The sequence below is a fragment of the Lepidochelys olivacea genome (genome assembly GCF_965140295.1).
Source record: "Lepidochelys olivacea isolate rLepOli2 genome assembly, chromosome: 1".
Taxonomy (NCBI): Eukaryota; Metazoa; Chordata; order Testudines; family Cheloniidae; genus Lepidochelys; species Lepidochelys olivacea.
The window spans coordinates 238,141,310-238,160,872 of record NC_140411.1 but is presented as its reverse complement, the minus strand read 5'-3'; the positions used below and the strand labels follow the sequence as shown (position 1 = coordinate 238,160,872).

At 41.6% G+C, this 19,563-nt stretch overlaps 1 protein-coding gene across 1 annotated transcript in view; it reads left to right on the top strand.

Annotated features, from left to right (window-relative positions):
• PIK3C2G (phosphatidylinositol-4-phosphate 3-kinase catalytic subunit type 2 gamma) overlaps positions 1-19,563 on the top strand; it is a gene marked incomplete at its 5' end in the record, with an annotated part of 290,505 nt that overhangs the window by 191,879 nt on the left and 79,063 nt on the right. Inside the window, one exon of the mRNA XM_084630371.1 lies at positions 13,133-13,289. Within this exon, the coding sequence (XP_084486497.1) occupies positions 13,133-13,289 (157 nt within the window). The remainder of the gene's footprint in view (positions 1-13,132; positions 13,290-19,563) is intronic.

Here is a 19,563-nt window from a genome sequence, read left to right as displayed (position 1 = left end):
GATGAAGCTACTGAACAGACCTAGACCCAGAACCGATCCCTGCGGGACCTCCTCGATATGTCCTTCCAGCTTGACTATGATCCACTGATAACTGATCTCTGGGAACAGTTTCCAAACCAGTTATGTACCCGCCTTATAGTATCTCCATCTAAGTTTGTTTGTTTATGAGAAGGTCATGTGAGACAGTATCAAAAGCCTTACTAAAGTCAAGCTATACCACTTCTACCGATATCAAAGCTCAGTTGATAGAAAGCCGGTTTACAATTCAGTTGAATGAATCAACAGACATTTCTATCGCAGCAGTTCTTGTTGTTTATGTGTACCTATGATATGCCTATGATGGTGCATTTCACAAAGATCTACTCTGCTGAGAAGAACTGCCACAAAACACAACAGGTGCTGAAATCTTTTGTGTCCTAGATGAGTATGTGACAGAACATGGACTTCAGTAGGATCGCGGCATTGGAATTTGCACTGACGGAGCGGCCACAATTCAGTTGTAGTGGCGAGAGTGATGGAAGTTGCACCGACTGCTCAAGCAGCACACTGCTTCATTTATCAAAAGGTCTTGGCAGCCGAGAAATTTATGTCCTTGGTATAGTTGTTAAAATTGTGAATTTTGTGAAAGCAAATGGACTCAATTCTCACATCTTTGCTACAATGTGTGAAGAAATGGGGTCTGAACACCACCACTTACTCTCACATGCTTAAGTGTGGTGGTTATCCCATGGCAAAGTATTAAACCGAGTGTATGTGAACTTGAAGCCTTTCTGTTTCCTCTGGCAGCATACTTTCAGGATTTACAATGGCTCGCCAAACTTGTATATTTGGCAGTGTATGTCAAGTGTCTTTGTATTGGCTGACAAGATCATGGCCTTTTTTAAAAAAAAAAAAAAAAAAGCTCAAGTCTGGAAAGAGAAAGTCGAGTGCAACTATTATGACATGTTCCCATTTTTTGCATTTCTGGCTATTGATGATAGTAAAGGTTTGGATCTGCTTCTCCTACCTAAAATATTGCATCCCATCTAAAATCAACTCTCCAAACATTTGAGGACTATTTCCCATCAGACTCTGATCCACAAAAAGGAAAGCAATGGGTTCATGATCCATGTTCCTCTCTAGAAACTGAGACCTCTCTGTCACTATCATTGGAGGAAAAAGAAAAGGAGTACTTGTGGCACCTTAGAGACTAACCAATTTTGAGCATAAGCTTTCATGAGCTACAGCTCACTTCATCGGATGCATCCGATGAAGTGAGCTGTAGCTCACAAAAGCTTATGCTCAAATAAATTGGTTAGTCTCTAAGGTGCCACAAGTACTCCTTTTCTTTTTGCGGATACAGACTAACACGGCTGCTACTCTGAAACCTATCATTGGAGGATAAGTTGCTGGAACTGTCAAGTGATGAGGGTCTGAAGTTACCGTTTCATTAAGTGACTCTACCTGTTTTCTGGATCAAAGTCAGAAGTGAATACCCACAACTCGATAATTCACTGTCAAAACTTTCCTCCCGTTCCATTCCACATACCCTGGCAAAATTGGATTTTCAGTGATGACTGCAACGAAAACAAAATACTGCAACCAGCTGAGCATTGGAAAGATGCTCCAAGTGTCCGTGTCAAACATTCATCCCCAGATCGAAAGACTTGCATCTACAAGACAGGCACAAACATGTCGTTAACAGTAGGGTGAGTGAATGCATCTGACTTTTTAAATTTTTTTAAACTAAATTAACTGAATTGTCTCTAATGTACAAAATGAGGTATACAAAATTTGTAGCCAAAATTATTGGTAGCCTTCATTTGAAACAATGTTTAAAAATCAGGTTAACATTTTCATATCACATAACTTTTTGAACTGGATAGGTGCTGGAACTCCGGGTGGCTTGAAGTGGTTTCCATTATATACAGGGTTTACAGTTTGGTTCAGTGGCTCTCAGCACCCCCACTATCCAAATTGTTCCAGCGCCCCTACTGAACTGGACTTTATTTTAACAAATAGAACTGAAGTAGTGGCCCTGTGTTGATAAGCAAGTAAGTAATGCCTTACACGCGATAGTACAAAAAAGAAAAGCCTGGCAAGAAATACCAGTGAAGCCCTGTTCATTTTTTTTCTCTCAAGCGGTCCATGACAGTTTAGTAAGGTAGCAAGCCTTGGTCCCTGGTGTCAAAATGGTTGAGAAACACTGGTCTAGTGCATTTAAAGAATTCCATATGGCTTGATCTCGGTAACATTGTTTCTGCTTCATTCTGATTTTGCCCATTATCCTTATCTGGAAAATGTGCTGCAGTCTATTATAGATAGATGGATGAGACATGTCATTTTGCAGAATTTCCATCTATGCCCTAAGGAATTCCTGTACATTGCCATTTAATCATCATGGGTTTAGTCTCATCTTTTTTTGCTTAATGATACACAGATATCCTATACCTCTGATATCGTGTTTTTTGAACAGACTTCTGTTATTGAATAGTCCATTGGCTGAGACCCAAGTGTTTTGTTTGTTTTTTTCCCTACTATTCAGTTTATTTTAAAACCATTTTCCTAATAGCTTTAAAGTTTGCCTTTTGAAAGTTCATCGGTGCTATTATCCATGGGGAAGTCACCCTTACAGAATATCTAGGTCATTTGTGTAGTGATCACTGTTAGCCAGCTGAACCCCCTCACTCACCTCTACATGTTACATCAGACACAGCTGGTAATAAACTCCTTGCCACCTGCAAAATGAGATGCTTTTAGAAAACCATTATTTATGGTTTCAAGAAAACTGTGGCTGACATTTTAAAACATGGGTGTCCAAAAGTTACGTATTTAAATCTGTATTAAAGCACTCAAATAAATGGTCTGATAGCTCGTTGCCAGCTCCTCAAAAATTGAGACCACTTAGTCGGGTGCCTAAATATGGAGTTATGGTCCTAGCTTTAGGCACCTAAGCTTGTCTAAACCAGACTCTGATGGTGCCATTTGATCAGTCTACATAAGAAATGGGTCTGTGCCACAAAATAGTAAAAGAGACAATGATTGAAAAACATTCTAGACTTCTAAATCTTTAGATCACAGTGCATGTTTTATGAGGTGTGGTCCTTTTTTTAAGGCTTGGTCCCTATTTGATGTGCAAGTGGATGAACCCTCTGAGAGAACTGAATTTCTTGTTCAAATTTTGCGGTCAGATAACAGCATAGATGAGGGATTGTGGCTAGCAAAATGTCAATACATCCAACTGAAAAACCATTCACACATCTCTCATGCGTTGGCATGTCCATTGCCAGCTTCCTTACTAGGAAAGATCATTCCAGATGAGTCCCTAACAAGAAAGATACCACAATGGCTTGGTTTATGCTATGAAATGTAATGCTGTATAAACAGTTGTCGGCAATTGTGTTAGCTGTATTGGGTCTTAGCACAGTTTAACCAAGTGTATACAAGGATTTATAACATGTTCTGCATCATGTCAGCTAACCATGATTAAATCCCGATACAACGAGCATGATTGTTGACCGCCATGTTCAGACATGGTTACATCTTGTACCATGGGCCAGTCCAATGAGATAAATACTTCCCTGAATATTGGCCAGGACAGAGAGTATATACAATGTGGTGATCGCACAGGGAAATGTAATTTAAGGACATGTCTACCATATCTATATCTATCTATATATATATAGGCTTTGAAGTACTAGATCTATATTAGTAAATGGTTGATTTCACTGTACACATGCAAACTGATGAAAAAATATTTCCATCTATAATAATCTAAATTAACAGATAAGTAAAGTAGGAAAAATGCAGCTTGAGAACTTATAACAGTTTGATATAAGGCTATTTACTTGGTTTATTTTTACATGTGATGTTGTTAGAAGTCTTTAACTTTTCAAATTTTAACATCTACTGCCATTAAATAATTATTGTCTGACCCCATCTAATTTCCCTCCAGTGAACATTTAAATAGATAAAAAATATGCTTAAAAATAAACATTTATGAAAAATAAATATCAACTTCTGCCAAGCCTAGGTATATATGTGTCAACTATTTTTTTTAAAAAGGAAGAAAATATCTTGAATACCTTGAAGAACTTGCTCAATAATTACAGAAGAATATGAGAAACTACTGTTCTTAATCAAGAGCAATTTGCCTCTTGAACAAGGTATATAATGCTGGCTGGAAATCAGATCCAGTCTGGAACATATATTGTGAGTACTTCCAAGCTCAGTGGGATAGTTGCCATTGCTTTCAATAGCAGTAGGTTGGGATCCATATCTATAAGTCAATCAGGGTGGGATTTTCCAAAGCACTGATGTGACTTAGAAGCACAATTCCCATAAAAGTCAATGATACCTTTGAAAATCCTGTGCTCGGAAAACTACTGTCATGGATGCTAATATAACAACTTATATGAGTGAAACTAGGATCAAAAAGAGATTTCAGTGTAAAGGGCAACTTTTTTCCCCTGTCTGTATCTCCAGAAGCAGGAGAAATAGTAGGAAATGGCCAGTGTTAAAACCAAGTTTTCTGGCAGACTGGGTACAAGCCTGATTGATGGCCCCTGCTCAGTTGAGGACTGTGCATCAAAACATAACACTCCTAATCTGAAGGGCCATTTCCACAATTTCTCCAGGCTCAGAACTTTCAGCCCCAGATCCACAAAAGTACTTAGGCGCCTAACCTCCAGATTTAAGTGCCTAAGTTCCATTTTTAGGCACCACTATGATCCACAAAAACCTCATTTGGCTGCTGCCTAACCCTGTAGGCACCAAAACTCTTTCAGCACCTGAGGTTTTGCAGTGAATATTTCCCTAGGTATCTATGTTTCTGGCCCTTGGTATGCACACTGCTGCCTGCCTTTAGGCACCTGGGAGCCTTTCCCTCACCTAAGCCCCAGAGCGATTCATGAACCGGAGGAAGATAGGGTGTCCTCCCTCTCGGTTGTGTATGGGGCCTGATCATGCTCACTGGCGGCCCAACTCCACACAAAACAGTATGGGGAAAAAAGCTCCCTTTACCCAAGTGCTAACGGCACTCACCTGGGATGTGGGAGAGCCCTGCTTCCAGTCCCCCCTCAACTTGATGAGCAGAAATTTGAACAGGGATCTGCCACCTCTCAAATTAGTGCTTTAACCACTGGGCTATGGGATATTCTGATAGGAGAGATTGAGGGAGACCCCTATTCACGTTGTTCCACTGTTAATTACATTATTGAACAATTAACTATTTATTGGGCCAGAAAAAGAGGGAGAATCATTTCATGTCCCAGTGGCTAAGGCACCTCTCCGAGAGATGGCAGATCTCTGTTCAGCTCCACCCTTCTCATCAGGCTGAGGGGGAACTTGAACCAGGGATCTCACACATCCCAATGAGCTCCTTAACCACTGAGCAAAAGATGATAAGGGAGTGTCTCTTCCTTCGCCCTGCTGTTCTGTGTGGCATTTGGTGGCCTCTGAACAAGCCTACTGGATCATGCCCTCATGAGAGTAAGGTGGAGGTACACCTATCTTCCTCCAGTTCGCATGGCACTAGTGGGGATAGGTACCTCTGTGCAGCCTGGACTTAGGTGCCTATCTCCCTGAGAGGGGTAGGGGTTAGGACACATCCCCTCATGAGCATCTCCCATTGGCTAGCTTAGGCGGGGAGCCACCTAGCTTGCTGGCTTTTGTAGATCCCATTCTAAGGTTCCTATCTCTCCCCATTCATTGTATACAGAGCCTAGGTGCCTCACTCAGGCTTTGTGGATCCCATTGTTGTCCCAGTGATTTTGTAGGCACCTAAAAGTTAGCTGTTGTGACAATGGGTGTCACAACGCTTATGTCCCTTTGTGGATCCTCAGGCCTCACTGACCTCAAAAAGCACTTCACCGTGAGTTCTCTGTTTGGAAGCCTCCCAACTGTCTGTTGCAATAAATAAAGGTTTAAAAGACAAAAACAAAAGCTGGGAGAAATCCCTCTAGAGAAATACATTCTGGTTAACTTTAGGTGACAGACTGTTCAAAACTCACTCAATCTCTTCTAATGGGTTTTAATGTGCAATTGCTATTTGGGATACAGACTATTCTCTTTACACATATAGAGATATGTATATAAACCCTGGATAGTTGGAAGAATAGAGGTCTCAACAAGGTACGGGCCTGCTTTTTATTTCGCAAGAGTTTGCAATAAATAAATAGAAACTTGGAGCTGTCTGGAAGTTCTACACTTCTGTATTGTCTGCTTTAGTAAACAGAAGACTCAACTGAATATAGATTTACAATGAGCCAGAGACAATGTAACTGGCAGCTTTGGGGCTGATCCTGCTCCCATTGAAGACAACGGCAAAAATGTTGTTCACTTTGGTGGGAGCAGGAGTAGCTTTTGGCTAATCTACTAGCAAAATATAGAATGGAATGTTCAATCGTTTTGAAGGTTTACACAGAGTTTGGGGGGAAATGTGCACTTTATTGAACTGTGTTGCACAGATCTTAGTTATTGTATAGATTTTAAGTATATATTTTAAAGCTTTAAGAGATCAAATGCATTAAAATAACATAAAGGATATGACCATGACTTTGTCTGTGACACACACATTCACTGAGCTCGCTGTACACCCGGGCACCAGCCCAAGTATACAGTGCATAGTTCTGAGGTGCCATGCACTCAAACTTGCACAGTATAGAGACTCCCCAAAGAAATGTCACTTTACACTGCCCTAGTGCTGTGTGGGGTTCGACAGTGGTTGGGACAGCTTACAGTGCTGCAAATTTCCCTCTGGCCTTGCTTAAGTTTTCACTGACCCATGCCTACTTTTTCACTGATCCACATGAGGCATGCACTAGTGATGCTCACATTTTTCCCTAAGCAAATAGGGCAACCCACTTTTTATTCTTGCTTGGTGACTCCTTACAAAGAACTTGATAAGGCCTAAAGTAGTCAGTGGGAGTTTCTCTATTGAATTCAATAGACTTTGGATCAGAACCTAAATCCTCTGTGCTTCTGAACACATCCTGTAAACTTCTTGTATTTGATTGTTACTTTACAGGCTCCAACAGCCTGGATTATATTTGAACTGATGTAGATTTAAGAATAAAAACCATAGTAACATTGAATATTTTGGTTATAAAAATGCTTTTTCATTTTAACTTTTGATCAGTGGGTGATCTGGTTCATTAATTCTATACCTAGTTAAGGAATTATGGAGTATTTGGATAATTCTTTGTATTTTAGACATGGCTCAGAGCTGCTGTTCACCCATGAGATCACTCAAAAATATTTTTATGCCACCCATTATATAAATACCCTTGTATATCAGGCTACTGTTCTTAGTCTATCGCCTGTCTTATTCCCCCATATTAACCTCAAGCTTACTAAATACTGTATCGCTCTCCTAAAGTAGGAGATCACCTTTGTTATAGAGCTGATTTTGTTCACCTTTTTAAGTGGTTGCTTAAGGCAGATTTTACTGTATAGTAGTTCACAGCCTGTTTCTATAGTGTATGCAAAGTTTGTCCTTCCTTGCCAAACCTACAGAGCTAAGCACCTAAATTAAAAAATAATGCGGTGCATTATTTAAATAAGCTTTTAGCTTTGCAGAAGAATAAAAGATATCCACATTCAAACAGGTTTCAGAGTAGCAGCCGTGTTAAGTCTGTATTCGCAAAAAGAAAAGGAGGACTTGTGGCACCTTAGAGACTAACCAATTTATTTGAGCATTAACTGAAACCTTTGCTTTTTGACTGGTTGCATCTGAGTTCCAGTCATTCCTGCTGAGTGCTACTACTTATTCACAATTCAGCCTTGATGATTTTAGAAAACCCAGTGTGTGGCTGGGTGGATGGAGCAACTGATTTTAAACTAGTAAAAGTTCTGAGTGGTTTCTCACGCTCTCTCTCTCCTGTGTTCATATGAGCAATTGAACTGTATCTAAAGTTAAACTGTTTTGATCTTTGACATCTTCTCATTACATCTCTTGTGGTGTGACTAGAACAAACTTTCCCCTAACAACACAATGGGAAATTTAGATTGAATCAGGGAAAAGGTCAATTGTTGTTTGTCTCATGTGCTCCAGTTACTAAATAAAGGAGGAAGTTGAGACATCTTTCTCACTGGAAACAACATGTTCCATACTGTGGGATTCAGAGTAGGGAAAGCTGGAATCTTTGCTGACCTTATAAACTTCATTATCAGCTTATTTCAGATGTTTCATCCCAGTGGTCAGTAAACCCTAGGGATCTTGCTGTTCTGCAACTCTAGGGATGTAGCAAGTTTCCAGCCAATGGTAAGGTCCTGGTAAATATTCTCCTTATCCCTAATTCGTTTGTTGTTATGCCTGCTGAGCTATCCAATAACTTGAGGCTTGGTTCCTTCCCTGCTTCCCATGTCATATCATCCAAACATTCTTAGCCTCCGGAGGGACACTAAAAACCATTCCCATGAACATTTGGAAGATCTGACAGCAATCTACAGTGACATTCATCACTGGGCTTGCTTTTCCTTGGATTAATTTAATAAACCTTAGGTCACAGCTATAGCAAAATGTAACCCCTGAAATCCCAGTACTGTATAAAAGCCTGTTTGCCCTAAGTGTGTGCATTCCCTTGTTTGTTGAAATACTTCCACTGTAAAGAACTAGAGGATCCATTCATCCCATCTGGGGCACAGCTTTCATTGAAGACAGGAGGCCTGATAATGCACTTTCATTGATTTTGCTTATATGCTGCAGGTACATGGTCAAGGCCAAGTTACACCAGCTCTTCGCAAAATCACTTTTACACTAAAAAATATGCTCCCCCCATGCGCCCATTGTAAGATAGAGGGCATAATATGGTGAAAAAAAGCTTGTGAGGCCTTCCAAAATGGAGACATAGTAAAGGCCAAATCTCCTACTTCTTATTTTGCTGCACAAATGCAGCACGAAAACAGAAAATAAAAAGTGAACACTCTGCATGTTGGGGGCTGGAAATCTTCTCTGTTATATACATGCAACCCCACTGATTTAATTGAAGATACACGGGTTTAATGGAGATCTGCATTTTGGCCCATGGGGCCTCATTCGTGCACATATTGGTGATGATATGGAATCCTTGCTCTTTCGGCCCCCATAGTGGTGATATACTATATGACTTATTTATGATCTGTGTGACAAATATTGAAACCCCGTGAAATATCTTTGGAGGAGCATATTGTATTAAGGTTATGAATGGTTTATGTATCACTGTGGGCCAGGAATTGTATGCAGCTGTGCGGGAGGGTTGCTTTTAGCTTCTCCAGGAACTAAAAACAATGGATGATGATTTAAGGTGAATCACTCAAGTTGTAAACACGTTTGGAGAAGTACCACCCCCTGGGGTCGTTTGCATATGCATGTTCACACTGGGTTTTCCAGAGACCTACAGACAAAGAAAGGGCTTCTGTCGTAAAAAGGATGCATTTAAACTGACTAGGGATCTTCTTTCTGGTCCAGCAAATGATAGGACCTTCTGTCCAAGGGAGACTCCAACTCTTGTAGAAGGTTTGGAAAGACTCTAGCCTACTAGGGTCCCATGGGGGCTGATGAGTAACTCATGATATTTTTGTGTGTGTTTTAAATCTGTCTATTGTTTTCTCTGTAATGCTTTTACCTTAAGAATAAAGGTGCTTCTTTAGAAGGAGCTGTGCAGTAACTTGTAACTGCTGGCAATATACTGTTCATAGCCCTTGGAGAGAAAGCAACACACAGAGGCTGGCCATTAGGCAAACTGGCTTGCCGTGGATATCACAGTGTAAGGCAGGGAACTGTGCCGCCTTAAAGCCCCTGTCAGGCGGGAGAGAGATGTGAGTCTCATCCAAGAGATGTGACATCTGGGAGCCAGAAACTTTAAATGGGGGACCACAGAAGGTAAAAACAGATCCAATTACCCTGAAACTGTGACAATCTGGATGTCATACTAACAGTAGCATGTGTTAGGACCTGGGGTGAACTGGAAAATGTACCATTTCATGTTCAGGCCTGTGTAGTTGAATGCATAGAAACACCATCCCTAGCAGATTTATATCCAAATGGGCCATATATCTGTTATAGGTATTATTCCTGTGCCTTCTAATGAGCTGCTGATTTTTTTGATTGAATGTCACTATGTACTGAGTTTCAGGCAGTGCACATCAAGGAAGAAAGAGCTGCCAGGCAAACAAACATATACTTATGTACAGTAGCATTAGACAGTGTATGCACACAGATAAGCCTCTTCTCATGCCTCCTCTGTTTCATTGGCTGCTATGTGTTTATATATGTTCGGAGAAAGAGGCATAACTGAGGGCGATTTTTCAGCTCTGGAACAGACGTTACCTCTTCCATATATAGACTGAAACGGCAGTCACCATTTATTTCTGATGGTATAAACTTGAACATGTATGATGGGTTGACAAAGTGCAGTTTACACTTTGCAGTCCAGGAGTCATTTATGGGGCATCTTTTTCCCCTCCATGCTTTTTATATTTCAAACAGGGCTTCTGAAAAGTAGCAGGCAGAAAGGGACACATGCAGAAATTCACCCTTGTAGATGTATTTTACACAGCCTTTAAAAGCCTGTTGTCACTGAAAATTAGTTTTTAAAGATATCTCAATTAAGAGGTCCTCTGTTTCCCATATTGATGATTCTTGTTTCCTCTCCTATGTTATACTTTTCATGTTGCTATTTTTTTTTAATTGGGAGGTGCTCCCTTTGTGAGCTTTTAGCTGGATTAAATACTTGCAGCCCTGGAGTTTTAGTATCTGGTTACCATGGAAGAGAGAGACTGTGACATCAGAAGAGCTTGAGCAAAACCAGGCTTAAATGTTCCAGAGGAAATCAATTTTCTACATCATATTTTTCAGATGAATATGAGGAAAGGTCCAGCACCTTAGAAGGGAGACTTGAAGGAAATTGAGAAATTTAAGAACCTTGTAAACTGTTTCAAAACTTCTTACAACATAGCTAATGCTGCAAAACATACAAGAGCTGTCAAATACCAGTTACATGCTCAATAAAACCTACAAAAATTGCTTAATGCTAGTAGCCACTGTGCCATATGAAAGTCGTGCTGTACCCCAAATTGCGTCTTCCACTAGAAAACTCTGTTACTCGAAGTTTCTGATTTCAGCTCAAATAACCATGTTGCTGATTTAACATGAGAGATTTGACCTTGCTTTAGAATAACTGTGCTTTCACAGAATATCTTATTTCTCTGTGTAGATGGATGCAAATCTCAGAATTCAGACATGGATTTCAAACATCACAGAGCACAGTGGTGCTTCATATCTGGAGATGTGACTAGGCCCCTTATAAAGAGAGGACCCTGCCGCAAATCTGAGATTGAGGTTTGGTTTTTAAACACCACCAAAAATGGAGGAGCTTTAAAATCCAGGGTTTGGGGTTGGACCCATCTCCTATATTAGGTGAAAATGATCAGTTTTGCAGGCTTGGCTCTGTGACTATCTCCCAGGCTGACTTGAGTGAATGTCCTCGGTTCAAATCTCCATCAGTAATGATATAGGAATATTTAGAGGTTAATGTCAAAGAGAAGTAGCTGTGTTAAGCAGGGGATGGAAATAACTTCTGTCTCTAAGGCCACGTCTACACTACCCGCCGGATCGGTGGGTAGTGATCGATCTATCAGGTATCAATTTATCGCATCTAGTGTAGACGCAATAAATCGATCCCCGATCGCTCTGCTGTTGACTCCGGAACTCCACCAGGGCGAGAGGCGGAAGCGGAGTCGACAGGGGAGCGGCAGCGGTCGATCCCGTACCGTGAGGATGCGAAGTAAGTGATTCTAAGTCGATCTAAGATACGTCGACTTCAGCTACGCTATTCTCGTAGCTGAAGTTGCGTATCTTAGATTGATCCCCTTCTCCCCCCACCTATGTGTGGATAGTTTTTAAAGGCAGAGAGAGGGTGGGTGGGAGGCTTTAATCCAGACACTGTGGGAAAGGGGAGGTATTCAGAGCAATAAGAATCCAAGGAAAGCTGCCAGTTTTGCCTGGGGTGAATTTCCAAGCCCCACAATGAGCATCCAATGCAACTCAGCTTAATCACTGCAACCATACAAAGAGCATGTGTCTGCAGGAGATTAAGGAGACTGGTAATGAGCTGGGGGATGCTGAGATGGAAATCGTTTGTAGGGAAGTTGTTCAGGTTTCTTGTGGGGAAGAATCAGCAACTGGAATGGGGTCAGACCCCTCTTGAGTGAATTTTTAACTAGAGAAGGGCCCCAAACTGTAAAAAATGTGTCTGGAGTTCAAATCTCCCAAAGATTTGGGAATATTTAGATTTTGGAGGTTGGCTCAGGCTCACCTCTAGCTCAGGGTTAAATCTAATCCACTGTGTATATTTCCTGGGTTATAGCTCTCTGATCTGTTTACATATATCTGTATACACAGTTATGAGGAATAAAATCCTGCAGTAGTTCTCTCTGTGCTGGGGTAAAACAGTATATCAGGCTATGTTAAAGCTGAAGCTCTCAAAAGGGAGAATTTTTAGCAAAAGCCTGGCTAATTCATTTTCTTTTGCAATACCATAGCATAGTTACAAAATCCACAAGTTATTAAAAAAGCAAGCCATGGGCCCAGATTCTGCTAGTAATTTATATCCGTCTAAATCCAGAGTAACTGGATAAAAGTCAGTGTTTATCTGGATTTATTCTGGTGCAGCTGAGATAAGAACCAACCCTTCACAGTTGTGTGCTCAAAAGCAGAAAAGCACCCTAGCTTTGGGGGGATTTTGTTTGTTTTAAATACACTTCTTGCCTGGTAGGGAGTTATATTTATATCCCACTCTGTTCAAGTACAGCATTTAAATATTTCAGTATCAGGGGAGAATATGATTCATCATCAAGACCATTTTTCTGAGGCAGGGAGTCGGAAACTGAAGCAGTGAGAGTTAAAAATGCATTTTAAAAAATCGTGTTCAGTTGTTGGCTTCCCCAAATTGCTCCCAACCATTTGCACTAAGAAGATCTCACCTAGAGACCTGTGTCTGCCACAATTAGTCAGCATCACTGGGTGTTCTGGCCTGGAGTTATCCACCCTGGAGGAAGGGAGGGAAGAAATAATGAGAAGGGAAAGATTGGGAAAACAAATATTATCAAGGAGTTAAAAAGATCAGCCATCTGAGAGATTTTGCCATTTTTCATTGTATCTTGTTTTTCCAAGGGACCGAGCACCTTTTATCTTCACTTCAGAGATGGAGTATTTCATCACAGAAGGTGGAAAAAACCCACAGCGCTTCCAAGAGTTTGTGGAGCTTTGCTGTCGAGCTTATAATATAGTCAGGAAACACAGCCAATTGCTCTTGAACCTGCTGGAGATGGTAAGAATGTCAGGGATGTAACCAAAAAAACCCCAATCCCTCTTGTTTTCTTTTTCCCCTGTAGCTAGGCTTAGAAGAATTCGATTTTTATCGGTAAATGTCAATTTCATTGTACACCCCCAAACCAATTAATATATATATTTTTACCACTAATAAACTAAATTTACATTAAGGAAAAGTAAGAAAAATGCTGCTTGAGAAGTTACTAGCATTTGACTTAAGGGTCTTTACTTTGTATATTTTGACATGTGATGTGTACAATTTGTTAACCGTTCTAAAGGTTTAACTTTGAATCTCAGTGTCTACTGTCATTAAATAATTTCATGCAGTTGTGAAAATGTAAATCGATAAAACTTGAAAAAATGCTTAAATTTAGGAATCGATGTTATCACTCAAAGTTGTAAAATAATCAAATTCTGCCAAGTCTCTAGTACTGTGATTTAGAGCATTGCCACATTTCCAGGAATTCTTTTTCCCATGCAAATGTTAGTAACTTTATTTAGAGTGCCACCTTTGTGCCTGCAAAACATCATTCTGCCCTCTCTTTTGTGTGAAAGCTAATTATATTGTTGCTGATATTAAAGTTTCACCCTTTTTTTTTTTCAAAATTGAAACATTTTTGTAAGATTTCAACCAATTGCAGAGCAACTCAAATTAAAAGGTTTTCTTTGGTGAATATTTCACCCGGTCCTAATTCCAGGTTTTCAAATAGCCATTTCCTAACTCTGTTTGGAATTAAAGAAGAGAACTAATTAAACTAACCGTACAGAATGTATTATGTTACAATACGCTATGGTGATTGATCTAGGACACTGCAGCCATTACAGTGTTTCGGGAGCCATTATTGTAGAATCCTGTCATGCTTTGTTACTGGGATAAATACAATAAAGAAAGAAGGCTACATAAGGACTTCAAAGAAGAACCAGTTGTAGAGGGCAGCCTTGGTTCGAGTGATAATGAGCTAATTCAGTTTAGAGTAAATGGAAGGATAAACAAAAAATAGATCTGCAACTTGGATCCTTGATTTCAAAAGAACCTACTTAAAAACATTAAGGGAATTAGTTAGGGAAGTGGACTGGCCTGAAGAATTCAAGGATCCGAATGTGGAGGAGGCTTGGAATTAGTTTCTGCAACTTTGATTTAAAGTACCTGAAGCCTGCATCCCAACCAAGGAGAAAAAATTTGTAGGGAAGGGTTGCAGACAAAACTGGATGAGCAGGCATCTGAAACAGGTGATTAAGAGAAAGCAGAAAGCCTACAAGGAATGGAAGATGGGAGGGATCAGCAAGGAAAGCTACCTGTTAGAAGTCAGAAAGTGAAGGGGATAAAGTGAGAACTGCCAAAAGCCAAGCAGAGTTGGACCTTACAAAGGGAATTAATACCAATAATAAAAGATTTTATAGCCATATAAATAAGAGGAAAACAAGGAAAGAAGAAGTGGAACCACTAAGCACTGAGGATGGGGTGGAGATTAAAGATAATCTAGGCATGGCCAAAACCTAAATGAATAGTTTGCCTCAGTCTTTAATGAGGCTAATGAAGAGTTTAGGGGTAGTGGCAAGGTGGCTAATGGCAATGAGGATATGGAGGTAGAAATTACCACATCCAAGGTGGAAGTCAAACTGAAACAGCTTAATGGGACTAAATCAGGGAGTGGGGGGACAGATAATCTCCTTCCAAGAATATTAAAGGAACTGGCATGTGAAATTGCAAGGCCAATAGCAAAGGTTTTTAATGAATCTGTAAAATCAGGGGTTGTGCCCTGTGACTGGAGAATTGCTAATATAGTTCCTGTTTATAAGAAAGGGGGGGAAAGTGATCCAAGAAACTACAGGCCTGTTATTTTTACCTCCGTGGTATGCGAGTTCTTGGAACAAATTTTGAAAGAGAAAGTAGTTAAAGACATAGAGGTGAATGGGAATTGGGGTAAAATACATGGTTTTACAAAAGGTAGATCGTGCCAAACCAACCTGATCTCCTTCTTCGGGAATATAACTGATTTTTTAGACAAAGGAAATGCAGTAGATCTAATCTACCTGGATTTCAGTAAGGCATTTGATAAATCATTACTTACATTGGAGAAGATGGGGATTAATATGAGAGTTAAAAGGTGGATAAGGAACTGGTTAAAGTGGAGACTAAAACAGGTCATGCTGAAAGGTGAGCTGTCAGGCTGGAGGGAGGTTACTAGTGGAGTTCCTCAGGGATTGGTCTTGGGACCAGAATATCAGACAAGAATGATCTTGTAAACTGGAGTAATAGAAATGGGGTAAAATTTAATAATGCAAAGTGCAAGATCTTAGGGACAAACAACAAGAATTTTTGCTATAAGCTGGGGAAGTATCAGTAGGAAATGACAAAGGAGTTGAAAGACCTGAGTGTATTGGTTGATTGCAGCCAATTGTGATGCAGCCGTGAAAAAGGCTCATGCAGTCCTAGAATGCACCGGGTAAGGTATTTCCAGTAGAGACAGGGGTGTGTTATCAGAGGCTTGTATAATGGTACTGAGGCTGAGAGGGGTAATCTGAGACTTTTATTGATTAATGTTTGTAAAGCACTTTCAGCTCTGCGGATGAGACATTACTCAGTAAAGCCCAAATCAAAGGCCCAGTGCAAACAGCAAGAAGCTGGACTGTGCATTGCAGGGCTTCTCTAGGGGAGGAGCAATGGAATCCCCGACTAAGCCTGTGGAATGGTCATATATCGGCTACACAACTGCTACTAAATCCGTAGGGCTCTGCATCACGTGTACCCCTCATACGCAGGAGAGGAGAAATGATAGGTATGGCGGTGAGTGGATCTGCTGTCTTCTCCGCATATTCTTGTTGTGTGGTGGCATGCCAGGAGACTTCACAATGCTGTACTGCATGGCACTAAGGATCGTTTGTGCCCAGCACAGGATCCCCAAATCTTACCTCTCTGAGCACCCTCTGATGTGCAGCAAAACTGTACTCCTATGGCCAAAATGAAAATTATACATTGCAAAATATGCCATGTGTCTCCCATCTTAAAGCAATTTTGAAGCTAGAACTGGGGCATGCAATGGGATGCCCAGTATGGAGTACAGAGATCATAGACAATCGTATGACTGGAAGGGCTCTTGAGAAGTCATCTAGTCCAGTCCCGTGCACTCCTGGCAGGACTAAGTATTATCTAGACCATCCCTGACAGGTGTTTGTCTAACCTGCTCTTAAAAATCTCCAAGGACAGAGATTCCACAACCTCTCTGGGCAAATTATTCCAGTGCTTAACCACCCTGACAGTTAGGGAGTTTTCCTAATGTCCAACCTAAACCGCCCTTGCTGGAATTTAAGCCCATTGCTTCTTGTCCTATCCTCAGAGTTGAGAGAGAAAAAAATTTCTCCCTCCTCCTTGTAACAACCTTTTATGTGGTTAAAAACTGTTATAATGTCCCCTCTCAGTCTTCTCTTCTATAGATTAAACAAACCCATTTTTTTTAATATTTCCTCCTTTGTCATATTTTCTAGACCTTTAATCATTTTTGTTGCTCTTCCTTGGACTTTGTCCACATCTTTTCTGAAATGTGGCACCCAGAACTGGACACAGTACTCCAATTGAGGCCTAATCAGCATGGAGTAGAGTGGAAGAATTACGTCTAGTGTCTTGCTTACAACACTCCTGCTAATACATCCCAGAATGATGTTTGCTTTTTTTTTTTTTTTTGCAACAGTGTTACACTGTTGACTCATATTTAGCTTGTGATCCACTATGACCCCCAGATCTCTTTCCACAGTACTCCTTCCTTGGCAGTTATTTCCCATTTTGTATGTGTGCAACAGATTGTTCCTTCCTAAGTGGTGTACTTTGCGTTTGTCCTTATTGAATTTCTTCCTCTTTTCTTCAGACCATTTTTCCAGTTTGTCCAGATCATTTTGAATTGTAATCCTATCCTCCAAAGCACTTGCAACCCCTCCCAGCTTGGTATCATTTGCAAACTTTATAGGTGTATTCTCTATTCCATTATTTAAACCATTGATGAAGATATTGTACACAACTGGAGCCAGAACTGATCCCTGTGGGAGCCCATTTGATAGCTTGACTGTGAACATGGACATCTGTGCTCAATGATTCATGCTGGTTACCTGAGAGCTTCTGGATAGATTTTTAAAGTTGTGGTTTTAACCCATAAAGCTCTAAATTGCCTAGTACCAGGTCCCCCTGTGAGACCGCCTCTTTCCCTTTAATACAGTGTGATGGTTGCAGTTAGCAGAGGTGTTGATGCTAGAGCCCCTTTCATATAACAGAGAAGGTGATGCTGGGAGAGTGTTCTGCACAAGGGCCACAGAGCTCTGGAATGCCTCCCGCCCCAGGTCTCTCATAGTTTGGATCAGTTGGCATTCAGGGCACATTGCTGGTTCCATTTGTTTCACATGGCCTTTGAAAAGAAGTATTGGATTGAGCTACAGGCCAGCATACAGCGGTGTGTTAGCGCTTGATTATAAGGTGCAGCTTGGTGGAAGGATGAGTTTGATGGTATTGCACTCTGGTTTGGTGACTGTAAATAACTGACAGGGGAACTCAGCGCCTGTGGATGAGTGTTCTTATTTCTTCTAAGTGAAAGGAAATAAAACAAACATAGGAAGTTGAGTGTGATGGGGTGTATCGTTTGAGGACTCCGGCTAGAGGCCCAGCAATCCTACCACACACACACACCCTGGGAAGGAGCAGTGAAGGTGAGTCTAGGATGACCAGATGCCCTGATATTATCAGGACCATCCCAATATTAGGGACTTTTTCTTATATAGATAACTAATTCCCACCCTGTCCTGATTTTTCACACTGGCTATCTGGTCACCCTAGATGGAGCTTCCAGGCCTGCCTAGAGAGGCCTTGTGGAAGCAGCCAATTAGAGCCCAGTAGACTCCGATAAAAAGAGCTGCAAGGCCTAAGCGGGTCAGTCCCTGGCTGGGACAAGAAGGGTGAGGATGGGTTCTCTGCTCTGACCAGAGGAGCTCAATGGGCTGATCTACTGGCCCTAGGAAGGAGAAGACTTGACAACTATAACCCTGAGGTAAGGATGAAGAGAAAGGGGCTACATGGGAAAAGGCCCAGGGAAATAGCAGCAGCAAACTGGAGGCAGTGATGCGTGTTTAAAGGGTCCCTGGGTTGGGACCCAGAATAGTGGGTGGGCTCCCCACCAGTCTACTAGCAAAGTGGCCAAAGCCCTGAGAAGGGGACAAGGCTCTGCTGGGAAGCCCAAGTGAAGGATAGGACTTAGAGGGTCCCAGAGATGGGGCTGAGGGCAGACAGTGTGTCAAACACTTTGCTACCCTGGAAGCCATTCATCCATTTTACACTGAGTGACTTGGCCGGAGGGCTGAGCAACTGAAGACCTACAAAGCAAGGTCGACAACCTACAGGGGATGCCTGAGGCAGGAAAGACTGCAGTACCGTCCCCAGCCACTGGGGAGCACTCAAGAGATGAGTGCCTCATCACATTGAGGAAGCCCCCGCTCGTCTCACTGAGGTTTGAAGGGGGAATTTGGCTCCCCCCATGACACAAGCAGCCAGTCAAAACTAAAAGAATCTAAGTGCCATAGTGTGGTGGCATGAAGGTCACTCCAGTACACCACCTTTCTGTCAGGCGTGGTGTCACAAGTTGGTCTCATTAACCAGAGCCATAAATAAGAGCTTACTCAGCTACACCCAGGGACACTTGTCTCTCCCACTCAGTCCAACAAGCAGTTTCTGGCTCCTTCCTTCAGGAGATACATCTTTCCTGCATCTGTAAATAATCTCTGATTCTGGAACCCATTTTGGTTCCTTCTCTGGGTTACTCCTTTCAGCCCTTCCTTAATCAGGAGTCTCCTTTGCAAATGGGCTGCATTAGTTAGTCCCTGGTTGTTCTCCTTAATCAGGAGTCCCCCCACCTCTCCTCCCTGGAGCTGAGTTCTCTTAATCACTTTCTCTGGTCCTGAAGTAAGAGCTGTCCTCTCCTGAGCTGAGCTATGGGTTAGCCAGCCATAAGGCCTTTGCCAGCTTCTCCCTCAGCTGGTGCCTTTCCCTTAGCCTTTAGGCTTCAGACTGCTCAGCAAGCTAGTATTTCCCTGTTAGTATTCCTGGTGCTTGCCCTGCTAGGAGAGAGGAGGCAGCCTTTATTCTGGTCCCCTTCTCCCAGCTCATTCCCAGCTGGCTGGGGAGAAGGAGGAGGGAGGGGACCCTTGCCTTGCCCTCTCTGCAAGGGTCCTGGCCCTTAAAGAAGCAGTAACAGTATTTCCTCCAGAATACTTCTTATTCCTGGGACTGCTTCCTT